Source organism: Balaenoptera ricei, chromosome 9 (genome assembly GCF_028023285.1).
Source record: "Balaenoptera ricei isolate mBalRic1 chromosome 9, mBalRic1.hap2, whole genome shotgun sequence".
Taxonomy (NCBI): Eukaryota; Metazoa; Chordata; class Mammalia; order Artiodactyla; family Balaenopteridae; genus Balaenoptera; species Balaenoptera ricei.
This window is the reverse complement of record NC_082647.1, coordinates 20,517,665-20,539,946: the sequence shown is the minus strand read 5'-3', so window position 1 is coordinate 20,539,946 and position 22,282 is coordinate 20,517,665. Positions and strand designations below refer to the sequence as shown.

Below are 22,282 nucleotides of genomic sequence, written 5' to 3'. Positions count from 1 at the left end.
TGCGAGCCTAAGACTTGGGGGCCACTTCAGACTTGGTGATGAGGGAAGGTGACATTTAAGCTGAGACCTGAATGACAGGAAGGAGCCAGACACATAAAGTCACAGGAAACAGAATTCCAGGCAGAGGGAAGAGTTAATGCAAAAGTCCCATATCTGTCTGACTCAATTTCTCTGAGCTTCAATTTCTTCACCTATAAAATGGGGATAATATTTTCCTCCTATTTGTTGTGAGGCTTGAATGAGCTTTTTAAAGTACTTTAAAATATTTGAATTATCATACATGATAATTTTATTGAGGCAGCCTAATTTCCTCTGAAGAATACAGATTTTAGACTAGCCAGACCAAGACTTAAATTCTTGGCCTGACAATGCCTGTGTGAACACTCTGAGATCCGGTGTCCTTAGATGGGAATGGTGTGGTTGCCATAAGGATGAAAGGGTGAAACATTCACACAGAGCCTAGTACTGTGCCTGGCTCAGAGAAGAACTCCGTAACTATTAGTTTCCTTCCCTTCTCTCTGCTAAAATGTTACCTTTTCTGTAAAGGCTCCAATGGCCTCCTCATCCTCACCGATTCCAGCCAGAATTTCTCTCTTTTCTCTGTTTTCCCACAGTTCTTTATCTGTAAGTATCTCTCAATGACTCCAATTTTTTTGTTTTTCCATTTCTCCCAGGGGTCTGTAAAAGTCATTCCACAGACTTTATTCTATCCATCTTTTACCCTTCACAGTACCTAACCTAGGATCTTGCGTATCATAGGTATTTAATGTTTAAATGAGTGGAAGAATAAACATATGAATTAGAGTTGGAACATCTCCACCACCAGGGAGCGGCTATTTCACAAAGCAGCTAATTGCATGGCTATTGCTGTTTAAAACTTTTCTCTCCATAGTGGCTGTATCAATTTACATTCCCACCAACAGTGCAAGAGGGTTCCCTTTTCTCCACACCCTCTCCAGCATTTATTGTTTGTAGATTTTTTGATGATGGCCATTCTGACCCTGTGAGGTGATACCTCATTGTAGTTTTGATTTGCATTTCTCTAATGATTAGTGATGTTGAGTATCCTTTCATGTGTTTGTTGGCAATCTGTGTATCTTCTTTGAAGAAATGTTTATTTAGGTCTTCTGCCCAGAAACTAATACAACACTGTAAAGCAGTTATACTCCAATAAAGATGTTAAAAAAAACAAAACAAAAAAAAAACTTTTCTCTCATATCAAGTCAAAATCTGCCAGTGGTAGGTTTTCATACAAAAGGCCCCCAACAAAATCACATCTCTGGTATCCATATATTGATACTGTCTCCTCCCACCTTGACCTTGGGCTTGGCCATATGACTCACTTTGGTCAATGGGACAAACATGGTGCCAGCAGAGGCTTGGTAAGTCATTGTGCCTTGGGCTTGCCCTCTTTGATCACTGCCATCAACATGCAAGGAAGTCCAATTTTGCCCCCTTGAAGATGAAAGACGATATGGTCTGAAGGACCCAGCTAAACCCAGGGCCTTGCCAATTCACAATAGGACTGTAGTCATATCAGCCCAGGCAAAACCAGAAGAAGAACCAACCAACTGATCCATAAAATTATGAGAAATAATAAATCATTGGATTAAACTAGTACATTTTGAGGGTGGTTTGTTATACAGAAACACTTGCCCTCCTGGCAGTGCACCTCTCAGACAGAATGCAATCCCATTAGTCTAGATGCTCTGCTTCCATCTATGCGGCAAAGTCAGTTCCAAGTGGTTTTTTTTGACATCTCCATCACTTGGTAGTTTGTATGGCACTCAGCGTCATAAATCCCAGGCTTTTTCTCAGAAACTGTTGTGAACCCACATCTTCCAAATCTTGCACATGAAACTTGATACATTTGAACCTATGTGTGGTTTCCTATTAAAATGATCATGATAGTTTTGGCCTATTGGGGGCTATCTAAAACTGAATTCTACATAGCAATGGACCTCTTATTGTTAACTTCAGTGGTCAAGTCTCAGTCTTCATCTTATTGATGTATCAGCAGCATCTGACCTAGTTGATCCCTCCTTCTGGGGATGCTTTCTTTCCTTGGCCTCATGGGAATCCCTCTCTCTCGGTTCGCATTCTATCCCCTTGGATGCTTCTCCATCGTTGCTGGGTCCTTGGATTTCTTCCCTTTTTTATGTACCCTCACTCCCTAAAGCCATCTGTAGGCTGAACCACTCCCAACACTATTTCTCCAGTCCTAATTTCTCCCTGACTTTCAGACGCCTGTATCCAACTGCCTACTGAATATCTCTAATTACAGAATGTGTGTCTTAAATTTAATCGATCCAAAATAGAATCCTTAGCTTTCTACCCCCACCTCTTCCAAAACTCCTTCTCCCCACGTCCATAAATAGTGACTCTAGTCTCAATGTTCCTGACTGCTCAGTCCAAAATCTTTGGAATCACTGACTGCCCTCCCACATTCCATGTCTGATTGATCAGAAGATCCTTACAACCCTACCTTCAAATGTCTACAGAATCCTACCATTTTCACTACCTCCATCACCCACACCCTAGTCTAAACCACCACTGTCCCTAACCTAGACTATTAGAATAGCCTCTTGTTTGGTCTCCCAGCTTCCACCCTTGACCCCCCCACAGTAACCTGTTCTGCATATGGTAACCAGAGTAACTGTAATTCCTAAGTCAATCATACCTCTCAACTGCTCAAAATCTTCCAGTGGCTTCCCATGTCACTGGAGTAAAATCCAAAGTCATGACCATAGCCAGAACGCTCTATGAGATCTAGCCTTAGCTACCTCTCTGACCTCACCTCCTACAATTCTCACCTCCACTCTCTCCACCACCACCACAAGTGGCCTTCTTGCTGTCGTACAAACGCTCCAAGTATACAGGAGAGTCTTTGCATTGCTCTTCCCACGGCCTGAAAACACCATTCTCCTGAATCTTAGCTGGTGCTCTCTTCTGCTCAAAGTGCACCTTATCAGGGAGGCTTTTCTCTGAGATCAGTGATTACTCCCATCACAAGCCACTTGGTATCTCTTCTTACCCCACCCGATACTTTGGTCCATTTCCCTCACTAGTATGCAAGCTCCACAGAGCAGATACTTTGTTTCGTCCCTGCTGTATCCTCAGTGCTAGAACCAAACCCAGCCCAGCCTAGGTGTTCAGTATCAGTTGAATAAATGAATTCACTATCTCTTCTAGCTTTGGACCATCCACAAATTATATATTTTTACATAGGCAAAAGGATACAACCAGAAAACAAGCTCTGTGGTACAAGCAGTGGAGGTCATAGTCTTACAGATGAATAACACTAAGTCTAGATTATGGAGGGCCTTGCATGACCACCCAGAATCTGGATTGTTCACCACAGGATATGGGATGCCATTAAAGGTTTTTAAGATTTTTAGGTGTAAACTGATAGAATCTGACTTATAAATAACTTTTATTGCAGACATTTAAAAAATCCTACTCAGATCAATTTGGAAGCAACTTGACACTTTCCTTTTTTATTAACTGGATTTCAGAACGTGTTGACAAGTATCGTTCATTTTGAACAGTCCTAAGTAATTCTCTGGATCAAGGCAGGGACCAGCGGGTCATTTGCGAACAGACGCCTGTGGCTGTGAACAAATAGATTTTTGCATCTGGGTCTTTTGACCACATTTTACACTTATAACACATGTACTTCTTCTCTAACACCTGTGCACAACTATATATAGCATACAAGGAATGGTGTTTTCATATCATACATGTAGGTTCTTGCCAGAGCTTTCTTCCGAGCCAGGGAGTCTGAGAAAAAAGCTGAGGGAACAGAGTGGAAGTTGTACCACGCACACCAGACTCCAGTGAGCTCACACGTGTTAACCAATATACCGCCCGACAGCCGCCTGCTTTGACAGCTGCAGGGGAGCAGCCGAGACAACAGGAGGCTTTGCCGGGCGGACAGGCTCGTGGTTGAGAAGGGAGCAGTTGAGGCCATGCGGAGCATTTGTTCATTAACTTCCTCAAAGCCAAGTGGAAAACAACGGTGGCTGGAGCAGAGGCCCTGAGACGCTGTCATCGGTGCCTCCGGCTACAGTGGCCAGCACCCCCGGGGCTGGCGGGCGGCGCTCCAGGGCTGGGAAGGGCCCTCGGGAGGGAAAGGCAGAAGTGGCCCTTCCTTACTGCTGCTCCCAGAGAAGGCCTTCAGCGTCCACCCACCCTGCAGGAGCTGGAACCAGAATCGGTTCCCTAATGTAACTAGGACTGTTTAATTTACAGTTAGTTTCCCCCTAATTGAACTGTACCTGCTCTTGCTTCTAGTTTTCTCACCTCTCTTCCAGAACAGCATCGAATCCTTCATCCCTTGACACGCACTCACTCTCTTTCTCTCTCCCGTGCCCCCTCCCCCTCTCTCTCCCTGCCCTTTGGTCCTCTCCCCGCCCTCCTCCCCTGCCCCTCCCCTCTCCTCTCCTTCTACTGCCTGGCTTCTCTGGGTGAGTCCCTCTCTGGGATCCCCTGCCCTTGCTTATTTATTCCTTACACCTGAGCCCAGATCTCTGGCCACACCAGCAATTCCTGTGTTACTGGTGCAAGGTTATGTATGTGGTTTATCACAGAAACAATTCATACTAAGGCTAACTATTCTGTTGATGTGCAGGCTTTAGTAGCTGAGAAACCTTAAGAAGACTTACATACGTGATACACCGACACACATGCTGAAGGAATTCAGAGAAGGGAGAGAGCCATGGTGGGTAATCCCCAACGGCCCCTCAGAGCAGGTGGGCTTTGAGTATTGCAGGAAGACTGAGTGGCCTGAGGAAGCTGGTTCTGGGACGTAGCGAGCTTAGAGTGCTGTGCACTCTCTTGGTGCTGGGCCCCTCCTCTGTGAATTGTGTTCAGGCTGGGGGCTGCGGAATGATTTGTGGGAATTTGCTCAACTCCCCAGGTCACTCCCAATATTTGTCCCCTCCCATCAGAAAAGACACGAGGCCAGAGAGGGAGAAATCAACAGGTCTGGAGCAGCACACAGTTCTGGGTTGCCATGGCAACCCCCTTTCCACACAGCGCCCTGCCTCCTCACCAAATGTTTATCCCAGAGACACTTAAGAGACATGGAATAAGCCCTTAGACCCTGCCCGGCCCCAGGAATACCGCCTCCCTTCCCTGCCCACTCCGGTCTAGCTATAGCCAGGGGCCGCGGAGAGGAGGGAGGGCACAAAGCTTCGTTTCAAGGAAAAGCTGGAGATGACCCTTCAGCTACAATTTCCCCAGTTTCCCTCACCTGAACAGTTGAGTGGTACAGGGGTGGGGAGCTGTGATTTCAGGAAGCTGGAAAGAACAGGAAGCAATAAAACCCGTATATATTAAAACCTACACATTTTACAGACTAAGAAAACTGAGGCCCAGAGAGAAGAAGTAGGGGCAGAATATGAACCAAAACCATATTTATCTATAGCTTATTTTCATTCTTAACTATTAAATAATTTTTTTTAAAGGCTCAGTTAAAGACATTCTTTAATTAGAGGGAAGTAGACGTAACTAGCTTTTTGGATGGTACCAGGAGTGTGAACTCTAAAATAGTTACCAAAAAGATAGCCGAATAAGACTGTCCTTGACCTTCATATGCGAAAACCTAGGCTTCTGGGGGCCCATTTGGGTTCTTTCTCTATTCCAAGTCACTTTTACCTCAGAGCCTACATGGATTGGTAAAACTGATTTTCCTCTCCATCAGGACAGCTTTAAAAGTCACTGGTCAAGGAACAGTACTGCTCTTCATTGGTAAGATTCTTATTTTACTTATTCACACGTTTCACGGTAGTCCTAACATAGTTCTAATTACAACCTTGAGGCCAAGTGTAGCACGCCTGAGAACAATGACTCATCCGTGATATCACAGGTAAATGGACAACAAAAGTCTGCCCCTGTGCTCATGGGACGACTTACCTAGTTAACTCATTGTCCTTAGAAGAGGGTATTTTTCCCAAATGGAAGGCAAGTCATTTACGCAGGAGAAGAGTTTTTAAGTTCACTGATGTAACATTCCTTCTGTTGTGTTCTCCATTAATGAAAGTTTTTCTTTTTCTTTTTTTTTTTAAATATTGGAGCATAGTTGATTCACAACGTTGTGTTAGTTTCAGGTATACAGCAAAGTGATTCAGTTATACATATACATGTATCTATTCTTTTTCAAATTCTTTTCCCATTTAGGTTATTACAGAATATTGAGCAGCATTCCCTGTGCGATACAGTAGGTCCTTGTTGGTTATCTATTTTAAATACAGCAGTGTGTACACGTCAATCCCAAACTCCCTAACTATCCCTCCCCGCCTTCCCCCCTGATAACCATAAGTTCATTCTCTAAGTCTGTGAGTCTGTCTGTTTTGTAAATAAGTTCATTTGTATCATTTTTCTTTTTTTTAGATTCCACATATAAGTGATATCATATGATATTTGCCTTTGTCTGACTTACTTCACTTAGTACGATAATCTCCAGGTCCATCCATGTTGATGCAAATGGCATTATTTCATTCTTTTTATCCATTAATGAAAGTTTAATTATTAACATCTGGCATTTGAAAAAAATCAGTCCTGCATAATGGCACTCTTCATTTCCATTCATTCTTTCCTGTCTTTGGTGAAGCTCACTGTCGAGCTTCAGCGCAGATCTTTCATTAGCATTTCTTATGAGGTTCTGGAGATTTTACAGGCGAAACTGATAACTTCTTAAACTTTTATGCAAATAAGTACTCAGAATGCTTGCCATGTTTAGTCACTACCATGCTGACAACTAAGTCAACTCTACCATTTTCATAGGGTCACGGGAAGTCTGGACATCCAGTGACCACAGTGAGCATGCAGAAACTAAGAGCCAGCACTTTACAACATCAAAAGCGCTTTCCAAACATTTGCTCATCTTATGATAAACTTCTCCAGACCAGCTAGACTGAGAGACACAAACAGGTCTGTGTCTTGGCTATATTCCAGCCCTGGTCCTTATCATAATGCCTGGTATGTCGGAAAGGTTTTATCAGTTTGGTTGAATGAACGGATGCCTTCCCTGAACCATTCAGTGGAGATTCAAACTTAGAGGTTAAGAGGTAGCTGGTAAGTATCACAGTCCGGATATAAGGACAAATCTTTGGCTACTAATAAGCTTTCCAGGCTCCTAGTAGACCATTACCTTGTTAGATAAAAAAAAAAAGGGTGGGGGGGGTGTTAGCACCAGCAGCCCTTTTTGGGGGAGGGAACAGTAGGAAAAATGGAGTCTGTTGTTTGGTTTACAAAGAGTGTAAATGTCTCAGCTGGCAGATCCTAGGGATTATTTACCAGATACAGCATGGTAACACGTGAAGATGGAGCCAGAAACATGTTAGGCCCAGGCCCGGCACTGTTCTTGCTGCCTACTTTGCACTGTTGCTGTGAGCATTAAATGAAAATGCATTGATGGTTAATTTTACGTATTGCCTTGGCTAGGCTGTGGTGCTCAGTTGTTTGGGTGAACATCAGTCTAGATGTTGCTGGAAAGCTATTTTTCAGGTGTGATTGATATTTAACTCAGGAGACTTTGGGTAAAGCAGATCACCCTCCATATGTGGGTGGGTCTCATCCAATCAGTTGAAGGCCTTGAGAGCAAAGACTAAGATTTTCTGAAGTTCTCCTCAAGACTGCAACACACAAAATGTGTCTGAGTTTTCTAGTCTGTTAAGGAATTCAGACTCAAGACTGCAGCATCAACTCTTCCCTGAGTTTCCAGCCTGCTGGCCTGCCTTACAGATTTCAGACTTGCCAGCCCCTGCAATCATATGAGCCAGTTCCTTAAAATCTCTCTCTCTAGATAGATAGATACAGATATAGCTATAGCTATAGATATATAGATAAATGGTGTGCGTGTGTGTGTGTGTGTGTACTACTGGTTCTGTTTCTATGAAGATCCCTGATTAATATAGTGAGTCAAGCAAGCCCCCACCCAGCCCCTGACAGAGAAAGCACACAAATGTACATTCTCTTTCATTACCTTCCCTGAATCTAGCTCCGTCTTCCTATCAAACGTATGAATGCCTGCCTGCAAGATGCCAAATGGGGCAAAGATCCAGCAACATCAATGACCTTCCCAAAGTCGTGACCGGTCCATAACAATATTAGGATCCAAATCTCCATCTTCTGACTCTTCATCTGTTTCTTCCTCTCCTTCCTGGTACCAACCCGCCTTTGCATCCCTAATTCACCCAGATGCTGTGCTCATTTAACCCTGGAAATCAGAGGTTGCCTCTGGCAAGAATGGAGCCCAGTCACGGGGGTCACAGTTACACTTTAACCTTGGATACTGACTTGGGATTTCTCTTCATCCTGGCACCAGAAAGCATTTCAGTGAGAGCTCAGCTATCTCAGTTTGTATCCACACTTGAAGCCCATCACGCAGTGAGCTGGGCCCATAGCCAAGTATCACTACTGTGACATCTGCCTCTAAGAGCCTGTGTCTCTAGCACTTTTTTCTTGATTTTTTTTCTTGATTTTTTTTCTTGTTTATGTTCAACCTGTCTGTCTGTGGTCAGTTAGCTTAGTCACATAGCCAGTGTTAAAAAAGACTCATATAGTAAAGGATTCTACTCTACTGTATAATTACCAACTGCAAAGTTTGGGGGTGTGGGTGTCCCAAGACCACCCTGAGGTTCAATAATTTACTAGAAGAACTCCTAGAACTCGCTGAAAGCCATAATAATCACAGTTATGGTTTATTACAGCTGAAGAATGCAGATTAAAATCAGCCAAGGGAAAAGGTGCATAGCACAGAGTCGAGGAAAGTTCCACACGCAGAGAGCTTCCATGGAGTTGTGAATAGCGTTAACTGCTCCCAGCAACGATGTGTCACGTATGCACAGAGCATTGCCCACCAGGGATGCCCACCTGAGCCTTGGGGTGCAGAGTTTCCACTGGGATCCACGGCTAACTGCCATCATGGCTGACCCCTCTGGAGGCAGAGTGGATACCACATGGCCCAACGCCCTCATCGTATACCACGTTGTCCTGGGAAGCTCAAGGTCCCCAGGTAAAAGAAAGACACTCTTATCAAGTGGGACATTCTAAGGGCCTCGCGATCACTTCCCAGCAGCTGAGGGCAAAGTTTAGACCTTTCTTTGGGTTAGCTTCCTTTCTTCACTATACAACCCCTTTCCCCGGCACCCATGGTGTGTCAGGGGGTGCCACTCAACTCTGGAGTATTCTACAGCCACCTACCACATTCCTAACTCTGACTTGTCCTCTGGAAAGGAAAGTTTCTTGTCTCAGGGGACCAGGAGAGGGACTGGGGATGACTCCATGCTGGCCATCCCTACTGTGGACACTTAATGGGATGGCAGGTCAACGTGAGGTCCGCCAGGGGGTGCTCTGGCTTGTCCCTTGGCCTCCTTCACTGGAACACTCAGATGGGGGTTAGCTCCAATTGTGGGGTTAGCCCAGGATCATTCCTGTCCCGGTGAACTAACCAACTCATTCCTTTCTGCCTATTATAACCCCAGCTCAACAGACAATGGCAACCTCACTCATTTACAAATGCCTCTTCTTTCAACTGCCTAGCTTTCCACATTTGTTATGTCAGAAGTAATTCACCAAATTTGTAAAATCTACACATTACTGACATTAAGTGGTAAAACCACTTAAGTTTTACAAGTGAAGACCCCAGAACACCTTGGGGGCTCAAGACAGGCACCCCTTTTCCCACGTGTAAGGGAGAGAATCCAGACTAAGAAGAAGACAGCTGCAGGGAGGAGGATTTTAGCCACATGAGAAAAGCCGGAACTGATGGCAACTGAGACAGGTGAGGCGAGGGAGGCCGTGAGGGAGGCCGGTGGGTGAGCCATGCGTGCGGGTTCTGCCCTACAGGCCCCACGCAGGCGTGAATAAGCAGGTACGAACACCCCAAGGGTGGGCGCTGGGCATTACTGGCAAGGTGTGGGGGCTCCTGCAGCCCCAGCTAAGCACTGCCTGGCATCCTCAAGCGAGCCTCCCCTCTGCCTCAGGAACGGGCACCCAGGTGAGGTCACCTTCCTGGTTCCCTCCGTCTCACAACTAACGAAAACAGGACCTGCCCCAAGTCCCACCCTCCAGGGCCCTGGAAGGGAAGCAGCGAATCCACTTTGCTAACTGGAACTAAGGTGTTACAACCAATAAGATCGGCAAGTAACACTGTCCCTTTAACAAGGGCCCCAGTGCCTTCACTCAAAAGAGACCAGTGGCAGAAAAGACGTTTTCACTTTCATAAGTGGCTTCCTTAGCCTAGCACCAGTGCTGCCCACAGAGCAAAGAGACGCAACGCAGCTGACCAGCACAACACCTTTATACCATCTCATGATCCTCCAAGAATCATGCAGACATAAAACACACTAATGAGATTCTGTAAGGAACCTGGGTTTGCCATGTTTCAGATGTAGCAGAATCTGATTCTAGAAGCCCGGAGAGGCCAGCTTACCCCTGCCTTACCCCAGCCTTACCCCAGCTATGTCCCTCTGCGGCAAATTGGGTCTCTCCTCCCTCTGCGTTCCCACAGAACCCCGCTTGAGCAGACCCAGCCCTTGTGTCCCTCTGCCTGGCATTATCCTGTGAAGTTTGGGACAGGGAGAGGACCTTGTCTTTTTCATCTCTGAGTCCTCCAGTGCTTAACAGGTCAAAATGGAATTGCCAGCACCCTCCCTGGGCCGCACCAGCCGTGGTTCTGATTCCCAAGCTATAGGAAAGAGGGCTGCCATGTTCTCACCTCCTGCCTAGGTCAGGCCCACCTCCACTCACTTCTAGAGTGGGGAGAGCAGGTGGGTGACCTAGGGAAAGGCCAGGTGCACAGCCCCCAGAAATAAAATGCAAACCGTGACAATCTGTGAAGACCGGATCTTCAGGATTGAAATCTCATCTTCCCAAATAGTGAAGGGGCCAGCTGATCAGAGACACCTGTCCCCAGGGGTGCCCTGACAGCTGAGTTCAACACTGCCTCCCCCCTATTACCATGGAGGTAGCAACAGCTAATATCCAGGGGTCAGGAGGACCTGGCACAGGATTGAAATGTACTTTACACAGATGATTACCTTTCAAATGGTCCTATTAATCATCATAACAAAAACAAGCAGTCGACTGGAGTTCCATTCCTGGTTCCTGTGTCCCAGGGGCCGTGGACTCAGTCCTCCTCTGCCCCACCTCCAGGGACCAGGAACCAAAGCTAGACCTGGCTGCTGCTAAGACATGCCGTCCACATTTTCATCTCCACTCTGTCACCAATTATCTGTGACTTTAAGCTGACTAACCTCTTCCCCTCCGATTACTTCTCTCTAAAATGGTAGTAAACCAACTCCCCAGAGGCGTTCTCTAGAGGAGCAAGGTGACACATGCCAAGAAAAGCCAGGCACACCTGCAGACGCAGCACGCACTATTTTTATGTCTTACCTGAAACCGACTGTCTCTCCACGGAGTCTGCTGTGTTGGCTTTTCTGCCCATAATATTTGTGGTCGGATCATGTCTGTATTTAAACCAAACACAATATTTAAGCCACCAGAAATAAGAAAACAAAGAGGGGAAAATTCCATCACATACTTTCTTGGTTTTTTTTTTTTTTAAGTCTATTCATCCAGATGGTGATCATTAGCAGCATCGCCTGTCTGCACCTGTTACTGTTTATGTAACAGACCCCACCTATAGGCATGTGCTCGGAACCTTCTGGATGAGCCTAACAAGTGATGCTACAGGAACAGACACAACCTATAGCTCTGGGAATCACCGTTTAGTTCTTTGGTAGAGATAAGAATAGAGCTCTTGGTGCTACAGGGACCTGCAAAGTCAATGACAGCTTGGCCTGAAAGCCTCAGGGACTCACATCCCTGCCTTCGATAAAGCTGCTTCCCACCCTGAAGGTACGTCCCTGCTTATAGTGAAATCAGCCCCATCAGCCAGTTGGTGTTTCCTAAAAATCCCCATGCCAGGGCCCCACTCGAGACCTACCAATCTGAATTCTTTGGAGCAGTGCCTGGGAAAACATCTATTGGGCTGGCCAAAAGGTTCATTCGGTTTTTTCCGTAAGATGGCTCTAGTAATACTTAGTTGTCTTTAACTTCATTCGAAACAATTTTGTTAGATTGTATGTGACAGCTGTCATATCAATGTGCATTTTAAAAAAGACTTATCAAAATTAGTGAATTTTTGTGTAGCCATTTTAAGATTGAAGATGGAAGGAAAAAAGCAACATTTTCAGCATATTATGCGTTATTATTTCAAGAAAGGTAAAAACGCAACCGAAACGCAAAAAAAATTTGTGCAGCCTATGGAGAAGGTGCTGTGACTGATCGAACGTGTCAAAAGTGGTTTGCAAAGTTTCGTGCTCTAGATTTCACACAGGATGATGCTCCATGGTCAGGTAGACCAGTTGAAGTTGATAGCGATCAAATCGAGACATTAACTGAGAACAATCAACGTTACACCACGCGGGAGATAGCCGACAGACTCAGAATATCCAAATCAAGCACTGAAAATCATTTGCACCAGCTTGGTTATGTTCATGACTTTGATGTTTGGGTTCTATGTAAGTTAAGTGAAAAAACCCCATCTTGACTGTATTTCCGCATGCGATTCTCTACTTAAACGTAATAAAACGTTCCGTTTTTAGAACAAATTGTGACAGGCGATGCAAAGTGGATACTGTACAACAATGTGAAATGGAAGAGATCGTGGGGCGAGCGAAATGAACCACCACCAACACCACCAAATGCCGGTCTTCATCCAAAGAAGGTGATGTTGTGTATATGGTGGGATTGGAAGGGAGTCCTCTATTATGAGCCCCTTCCGGAAAACCGAACGATTAATTCCAACAAGTACTGCTCCCAATTAGACCAACGGAAAGCAGCACTTGACGAAAAGTGTCTGGAATTAGTCAACAGAAAACCCATAATCTTCCGTCAGGATAACGCAAGACCACGTGTTTCTTTGATGACCAGGCAAAAACAGTTGCAGCTTGGCTGGGAAGTTCTGATTCATCCGCCATATTCACCAGACATTGCATGTTTGATTTCCATTTATTTCGGTCATTACAAAATTCTCTGAATGGAAAAAATTTCAATTCCCTGGAAGACTGTAAAAGGGACCTGGAACAGTTCTTTGCTCAAAAAGATAAAAAGTTTTGGGAAGATGGAATTATGAAGTTGCGTGAAAAATGGCAGAAGGTAGTGGAATAAAAGGATGAATACACTATTCAATAAAGTTCTTGGTGAAAATGAAAAATGTGTCTTTTATTTTTACTTACAAACCAAAGGCACTTTTTGGCCAGCCCAATGTTTTAAACACCCATGTGATTCTGACACTGGGTTGAGCTTTGGGTCTTCTGGACTGAAAGAAGCTCAAGGCTTTGAGTGGAGACCTTGGTTCTGTTCCAGGCTTGGTGATAAATTCCTGTCCTTCCTGTATAACTCTGGGCAAGCCACTGTCCTCTGGGCCTGACGGTCTCTCAAATAAGGATACTGGACTAGAATAAGTGATTCCTGCTTGTGTTCCAGGAGCCCTAGGGTTTCCTTGGAGGCTCCAGAAGTTTCTAAATGGAAAGTGGTAGAAATAGAGCAGTTTGGGCTCTGGGTTCCCTGCCTCAAGAGTTAATCACAGGGCTGCTAAAAATCTATTGACAATGGTCTGACATTAAGCAAGAGCAAGTGGGAACATCTGCCTGGGACACAGGAAATACACAGCCCTGGATGTGTTCAAGGTGGCTTAAATGAGCATGATTATTCCAGAAATCACATTTTTAAAATGTGAATCCCTGAGGGAGTCAGGATTTGGACTGCGGGACCTTGAGAGTAGTTATCACTTCATTTCTGGGAGCCGTGATTTCCTCACCCTTCAAAGGAACGGGTAAAACTGGACTCCATTTAGGGGTCTCACATTTTGCCATTCCAGTGGTGAACACAGTCTGCCTTGCGTCCGCCCCCCTACACTGCGAGCAGACAGGACCTGTGCCTAGAACCAGGCTGAGTCAGCTGACCCCCCCTGGGAACCCACTGCACAGCCTTGACCTCATTTTCATTTGCTCTGGAATGAACTGTGTCTTCCCAAGTGCATAAGCTGAAGCCCTAACCCCAAGGTGATTGTATTTGGAGGTAATTAAGGGTAAATGAGTCCATAAGGGTAGGGTTCTAACCTGATAGGATTGTTGACCTTGGAAGAAGAGACACCAGCGAGCTCTCTCTCCACACGTGCATGCACCCAGGAAAGGCCATGTGAGGACACAGTGAGAAGGTGGCCGTCTGCAAGCCAGGAAGGAAGTCCTCACCAGAACCCGGCCACGCTGGCACCTGATCTCTGATTTCCAGCCTCCACTGTGAGAAAGTGCAGAAACTGTGAGAAAATAAATGTCTGTTGTTTAAGCACCCCCAGTCTGTGGTATTTTGTTATGGCCGCCCCAGCTGAGACACCATCACACCATGACCAGTTGAGTTCCTCGGCCATGGTCACTTGAAGCAGCCCACAGCTGTGTGTGCGTGGCTCATTCTGCCTCATGGCAGCTACTTCATCATAAGAAAGTCACTTGCTCTCATTTAGAGTGTGTGTCTTTTCTCCCACACTAATATGCAAGCTCCCTGGGGGCTAGGGGCTTGACATCCTTTTTCTTTCTTATCTGCAAAACTCTCACAAGGTCGGCCTGCCAGATATTTTACCAGAAGAATAAAGAGACCCTCCAGGAGGGGACGGTCAGGAAGATGGCGGAAGAGTAAGACGCGGAGATCACCTTCCTTCCCACAGATACAGTAGAAATACATCTACACGTGGAAATGCTCCTACAGAACACCCACTGAACGCTGACAGAAGACGTCAGACCTCCCAAAAGGCAAGAAAATCCCCACGTACTTGGGTAGGGCAAAAGAAAAAAGAAATAACAGAGATAAAAGAAAAGGGACGGGACCTGCACCTCTGGGAGGGAGCTGTGAAGGAGGAAAGGTTTCCACACACTAGGAAGCCCCTTCATGGGCGGAGACTGCGGGTGGCGGAAGGGGGAGCTTCGGAGCCACGGAGGAGAGCGCAGCCACAGGGGTGCGGACGGCAAAGCGGAGATTCCCACACGGAGGACTGGTGCTGAGTAGCACTCACCAGCCCGAGAGTCCTGTCTGCTCAGCCGCCAGGGCGGGCGGGGCTGGGAGCCGAGGCTCAGGCTTCGGTGCTAGCCGGGAGGGAGTCCGGGAAACAGTCTGCAGCTGCCGAAGAGGCAAGAGACATTTTCTTGCCTCTTTGTTTCGCGGCACGCAAGGAGAGGGGATTCAGAGAGCTGCCTAAACGAACGCCAGAGACGGTCGCGAGCCGCAGCTATCAACGTGGACCCCAGAGGCGGGCGCGAGCCGCCGCTTTCAGCGCAGATCCCACAGCAACAGGGACGCAGAGGGAAAAACGGTGAGATTCCCGCACAGAGGCTCGGCGCCGAGCAGCACTCACCAGCCCGAGAGGCTTGTCTGCTCACCTGCCGGGGCGGGCGGGGGCTGGAAGCCGAGGCTCGGGCTTCGGTTGGATCGCAGGGAGAGGACTGAGGCTGGCGGCATGAACACAGCCTGAAGGGGTTAGCGCACCACAGCTAGCCGGGGGGGAGTCCGGGAAAAAGTCTGCAGCCGTCGAAGAGGCAAGAGACTTTTTCTTGCCTCTTTGTTTCGTGGCGCGCAAGGAGAGGGGATTCAGAGCGCCGCCTAAACGAACTCCAGAGATGGGCGCGAGCCGCGGCTATCAACGCGGACCCCAGAGACGGGCGTGAGATGCTGGGGCTGCTGCTGCCGCCAGCAAGAAGCCTGTGTGCGAGCACAGGTCACTCTCCACACCGCCCCTCCCGGGAGCCGGTGCAGCCCGCCACGGCCAGGCTCCCGTGATCCGGGGACAACTTCCCCGGGAGAACACACGGCGCACCTCAGGCTGCTGCAACGTCACGCCGGCCTCTGACGCCGCAGGCTCGCCCCACCTCCTCTGTACTGCTCCCTCCCCCCGGCCTGAGTGAGCCAGAGCCCCTGAAGCAGCTGCTCCTTTAACCCCGCTCTGTCTGGGCGGGGAACAGACACCCTCAGGCGACCTACACGCAGAGGCGGGTCCAAATCCAAAGCTGAACCCCAGGAGCTGTGCGAACAAAGAAGAGAAAGGGAAATCTCTCCCAGCAGCCTCAGGAGCAGCGGATTAAAGCTCCACAAACAACTTGATGTGCCTGCATCTATTGAATACCTGAATAGACAACGAATCATCCCAAATTCAAGAGGTGGACTTTGGGAGCAGGATATATTAATTTTTCCCCTTTTCCTTTTTTTGTGAGTGTATATGTGTATGCTTCTGGGTGAGATTTTGTCTGTATAGCTTTGCTTTCACCATTACTTCTAGGGTTAGGTCCGTCTGTTTTTTTTTTTTTTTTTTTTACTTAAAAAAACTTATTTTTCCTAATAAATGTTTTCTTAATAATTTTTTCCTTATTTTCTATTTTTAGAAATTAAAAAAAATTTTAATAAGTTTTTTCATATTTTTTATTTTAAAAAATTAAAATTTTTTTTTCTTAAATTTTTTTCTTTTCTTTTTTTTAATTTTTTTCTTAATTTTTATTATAAAAAATTAATAAATCTATTTTTAAAAATTCAAAAAAATTTTTTTTCTGAATGCATTTATTCTTAATAATTTTTTTTATTATTTTTTATTATAACAGCTTTATTTTATTTTATTTTATCCTCTTTCTTTCTATTTTTTTCTCCCTTATATTCTGAGCCATGTGGATGAAAGGCTCTTGGTGCTCCAGCCAGGCATCAGGGCTGTGTCTCTGAGGTGGGAGAGCCAACTTTAGGACACTGGTCCACAAGAGACCTCCCAGCTCCACGTAATACCAAACGGCGAAAATCTCTCAGAGATCTCCATCTCAACATCAAGACCCAGCTTCACTCAACGACCAGCAAGTTACAGTGTTGGACACCCTATGCCAAACAACTAGCAAGACAGGAACACAGCCCCATCCATTAGCAGAGAGGCTGCCTAAAATCATAATAAGGCCACAGACACCCCAAAACACACCACCAGACGTGGACGTGCCCACCAGAAAGACAAGATCCAACCTCATCCACCAGAACACAGGCACTAGTCCCCTCCACCAGGAAGCCTACACAACCCACTGAACCAACCTTAGCCACTGGGGACAGATACCAAAATCAACGGGAACTACAAACCTGCAGCCTGTGAAAAGGAGACCCCAAACACAGTAGGATAAGCAAAATGAGAAGACAGAAAAACACACAGCAGATGAAGGAGCAGGGTCAAAACACACCAGACCTAACAAATGAAGAGGAAATAGGCAGTCTACCTGAAAAAGAATTCAGAATAATGATAGTAAAGATGATCCAAAATCTTGGAAATAGAATAGACAAAATGCAAGAAACATTTAACAAGGATGTAGAAGAACTAAAGAGGAACCAAGCAACGATGAAAAACACAATAAATGAAATTAAAAATACTCTAGACGGGATCAATAACAGAATAACTGAGGCAGAAGAACGGATAAGTGACCTGGAAAATAAAATAGTGGAAATAACTACTGCAGAGCAGAATAAAGAAAAAAGAATGAAAACAACTGAGGACAGTCTCAGAGACCTCTGGGACAACATTAAACACACCCACATTCGAATTATAGGGGTCCCAGAAGAAGAAGAGAAAAAGAAAGGGACTGAGAAAATATTTGAAGAGATTATAGTTGAAAACTTCCCTAATATGGGAAAGGAAATAGTTAATCAAGTCCTGGAAGCACAGAGAGTCCCATACAGGATAAACCCAAGGAGAAACACGCCAAGACACATATTAATCAAACTGTCAAAAATTAAATATAAGGAAAACATATTAAAGGCAGCAAGGGAAAAAAAACAAATAACACACAAGGGAATCCCCATAAGGTTAACAGCTGATCTTTCAGCAGAAACTCTGCAAGCCAGAAGGGAGTGGCAGGATATACTTAAAGTGATGAAGGAGAAAAACCTACAACCAAGATTACTCTACCCAGCAAGGATCTCATTCAGATGTGATGGAGAAATTAAAACCTTTACAGACAAGCAAAAGCTGAGAGAGTTCAGCACCACCAAACCAGCTTTACAACAAATGCTAAAGGAACTTCTCTAGGCAAGAAACACAAGAGAAGGAAAACACCTACAATAACAAACCCAAAACATTTAAGAAAATGGGAATAGAAACATACATATCGATAATTACCTTGAATGTAAATGGATTAAATGCTCCCACCAAAAGACACAGGCTGGCTGAATGGATACAAAAACAAGACCCATATATATGCTGTCTACAAGAGACTCACTTCAGACCTAGAGACACATACAGACTGAAAGTGAGGGGATGGAAAAAGATATTCCATGCAAATGGAAATCAAAAGAAAGCTGGATTAGCAATTCTCATATCAGACAAAATAGACTTTAAAATAAAGATTATTACAAGAGACAAAGAAGGACACTATATAATGATCAAGGGATCGATCCAAGAGGAAGGTATAACAATTGTAAATATTTATGCACCCAACATAGGAGCACCTCAATACACAAGGCAAATGCTAACAGCCATAAAAGGGGAAATCGACAGTAACACAGTCATAGTAGGGGACTTTAACACCCCACTTTCACCAATGGACAGATCATCCAAAATGAAAATAAATAAGGAAACACAAGCTTTAAATGATACATTAAACAAGATGGACTTAATTGATATTTATAGGACATTCCACCCAAAAACAACAGAATACACATTTTCTCAAGTGCTCATGGAACATTCTCTAGGATAGATCATATCTTGGGCCACAAATCAAGCCTTGGTAAATTTAAGAAAATTGAAATTGTATCAACTATCTTTTCCGACCACAACGCTATGAGACTAGATATCAATTACAGGAAAAGATCTGTAAAAAATACAAACACATGGAGGCTACACAATACACTACTTAATAACGAAGTGATCACTGAAGAAATCAAAGGGGAAATCAAAAAATACCTAGAAACAAATGACAATGGAGACACAACGACCCAAAACCTATGGGGTGCAGCAAAAGCAGTGCTAAGAGGGAAGTTTATAGCAATACAAGCCTACCTCAAGAAACAGGAAACATCTCGAATAAACAACCTAACCTTGCACCTAAAGCAATTAGAGAAAGAAGAGCAAAAAAACTCCAAAGCTAGCAGAAGGAAAGAAATCATAAAGATCCGATCAGAAATGAAGGAAACAATAGCAAAAATCAATGAAACTAAAAGCTGGTTCTTTGAGAAGATAAACAAAATTGATAAACCATTAGCCAGACTCATCAAGAGAAAAAGGGAGAAGACTCAAATCAATAGAATTAGAAATGAAAAAGGAGAAGTAACCACTGACACTGCAGAAATACAAACGATCATGAGAGATTACTACAAGCAACTCTATGCCAATAAAATGGACAACTTGGAAGAAATGGACAGATTCTTAGAAATGCACAACCTACTGAGACTGAACCAAGAAGAAATAGAAAATATGAACAGACCAATCACAAGCACTGAAATTGAAACTGTGATTAAAAATCTTCCAACAAACAAAAGCCCAGGACCAGATGGCTTCACTGGCGAATTCCATCAAACATTTAGAGAAGAGCTAACACCTATCCTTCTCAAACTCTTCCAAAATATTGCAGAGGGAGGAACACTCCCCAACTCATTCTACGAGGCCGCCATCACCCTGATACCAAAACCAGACAAAGATGTCACAAAGAAAGAAAACTACAGGCCAATATCACTGATGAACATAGATGCAAAAATCCTCAACAAAATACTAGCAAACAGAATCCAACAGCACATTAAAAGGATTATAGGGCTTCCCTGGTGGTGCAGTGGTTAAGAATCTGCCTGCCAATGCAGGGGACACGGGTTCGGGCCCTGGTCTGGGAAGATCCCACATGCTGCAGAGCAACTAAGCCTGTGCGCCACAACTACTGAAGCCCGCGTGCCACAACTAATGAAGCCTGTGCATCTAGAGCCCATGCTCTGCTACAAGAGAAGCCACAGCAATGAGAAGCCCTCACACTGCAACAAAGAGTAGCCCCCACTTGCTGCAACTAGAGAAAGCCCATGCGCAGCAACGAAGACCCCATGCAGCGAAAAATAATAAATAAATAAAATTAATTTATTTAAAAAAAAAAAAAAGGATTATACACCATGATCAAGTGGGGTTTATTCCAGGAATGCAAGGATTCTTCAATATATGCAAATCAATCAACGTGATACATCATATTAACAAATTGAAGGAGAAAAACCATATGATCATCTCAATAGATGCAGAGAAAGCTTTCGACAAAATTCAACACCCATTTATGATAAAAGCCCTGCAGAAAGTAGGCATAGAGGGAACTTTCCTCAACATAATAAAGGCCATATATGACAAACCCACAGCCAACATTGTCCTCAATGGTGAAAAACTGAAACCATTTCCACTAAGATCAGGAACAAGACAAGGTTGCCCACTCTCACCACTATTATTCAACATAGTTTTGGAAGTGTTAGCCACAGCAATCAGAGAAGAAAAAGAAATAAAAGGAATCCAAATTGGAAAAGAAGAAGTAAAGCAGTAAAGCTGTCACTGTTTGCAGATGACATGACACTATACATAGAGAATCCTAAAACTGCCACCAGAAAACTACTAGAGCTAATCAGTGAATTTGGTAAAGTAGCAGGATACAAAATTAATGCACAGAAATCTCTTGCATTCCTATATACTAATGATGAAAAATCTGAAAGTGAAATTAAGAAAACACTCCCGTTTACCATTGCAACAAAAAGAATAAAATATCTAGGAATAAACCTACCTAAGGAGACAAAAGACCTGTATGCAGAAAATTATAGGACACTGATGAAAGAAATTAAAGATGATACAAATAGATGGAGAGATATACCATGTTCTTGGATTGGAAGAATCAACATTGTGAAAATGACTCTACTACCCAAAGCAATCTACAGATTCAATGCAATCCCTATCAAACTACCACAGGCATTTTTCACAGAACTAGAACAAAAAATTTCACAATTTGTATGGAGACACAAAAGACCCCGAATAGCCAAAGCAACCTTGAGAACGAAAAATGGAGCTGGAGGAATCAGGCTCCCTGACTTCAGACTTTATTACAAAGCTACAGTAATCAAGACAGTTTGGTACTGGCACAAAAACAGAAATATAGATCAATGGAACAGGATAGAAAGCCCAGAGATAAACCCACGCACATATGGTCACCTTATCTTTGATAAAGGAGGCAAGCATATACAGTGGAGAAAAGACAGTCTCTTCAATAAGTGGTGCTGGGAAAATTGGACAGGTACATGTAAAAGCATGAAATTAGAACACTCCCTGACACCATACACAAAAATAAACTCAAAATGGATTAAAGACCTAAGTGTAAAACCAGACACTATCAAACTCTTAGAGGAAAACATAGGCAGAACACTCTATGACATAAATCGCAGCAAGATCCTTTTTGACCCAGCTCCTAGAGAAATGAAAATAAAAACACAAATAAACAAATGGGACCTAATGAAACTTAAAAGCTCTTGCACAGCAAAGGAAACCATAAACAAGACCAAAACACAACCCTCAGAATGCGAGAAAATATTTGCAAATGAAGCAACTGACAAAGGATTAATCTCCAAGATTTACAAGCAGCTCATGCAGCTCAATAACAAAAAAACAAACAACCCAATCCAAAAATGGGCAGAAGACCTAAACAGACATTTCTCCAAAGAAGATATACAGATGGCCAACAGACACATGAAAGAATGCTCAACATCCTTAATTATTAGAGAAATGCAAATCAAAACTACAATGAGGTATCATCTCACACCGGTCAGAATGGCCATCATCAAATAATCTAGAAACAATAAATGCTGGAGAGGGTGTGGAGAAAAGGGAACACTCTTGCACTGTTGGTGGGAATGTAAATTGATACAGCCACTATGGAGAACAGTAGGGAGGTTCCTTAAAAAACTAAAAATAGAACTACCATACGACCCAGCAATCCCACTACTGGGCATATACCCTGAGAAAACCATAATTCAAAAAGAGTCATGTACCAAAATGTTCATTGCAGCTCTATTTACAATAGCCAGGACATGGAAGCAACCTAAGTGTCCATCATCGGATGAATGGATAAAGAAGATGTGGCACATATATACAATGGAATATTACTCAGCCATAAAAAGAAATGAAATGGAGGTATTTGTAATGAGGTGGATGGAGTTAGAGTCTGTCATACAGAGTGAAGTAAGTCAGAAAGAGAAAAACAAATAC

At 44.2% G+C, this 22,282-nt stretch overlaps 1 protein-coding gene across 5 annotated transcripts in view; it reads right to left on the bottom strand.

Moving 5' to 3' along the window:
* The window catches only part of PLXNA4 (plexin A4), a 622,708-nt gene extending 608,409 nt beyond the window's left edge, over positions 1–14,299 (bottom strand). For all 5 annotated transcript variants that reach the window (XM_059933356.1, XM_059933357.1, XM_059933360.1 and 2 more), the window contains exons 1-2: positions 14,133–14,299; positions 11,401–11,474 (exon numbers count right to left, since the gene is read on the bottom strand). In XM_059933356.1, coding sequence (XP_059789339.1) covers positions 11,401–11,452 — 52 coding nt within the window. In that variant the 5' untranslated portion in view covers positions 11,453–11,474; positions 14,133–14,299. The remainder of the gene's footprint in view (positions 1–11,400; positions 11,475–14,132) is intronic.
* Positions 14,300–22,282: the final 7,983 nt, after the last annotated feature.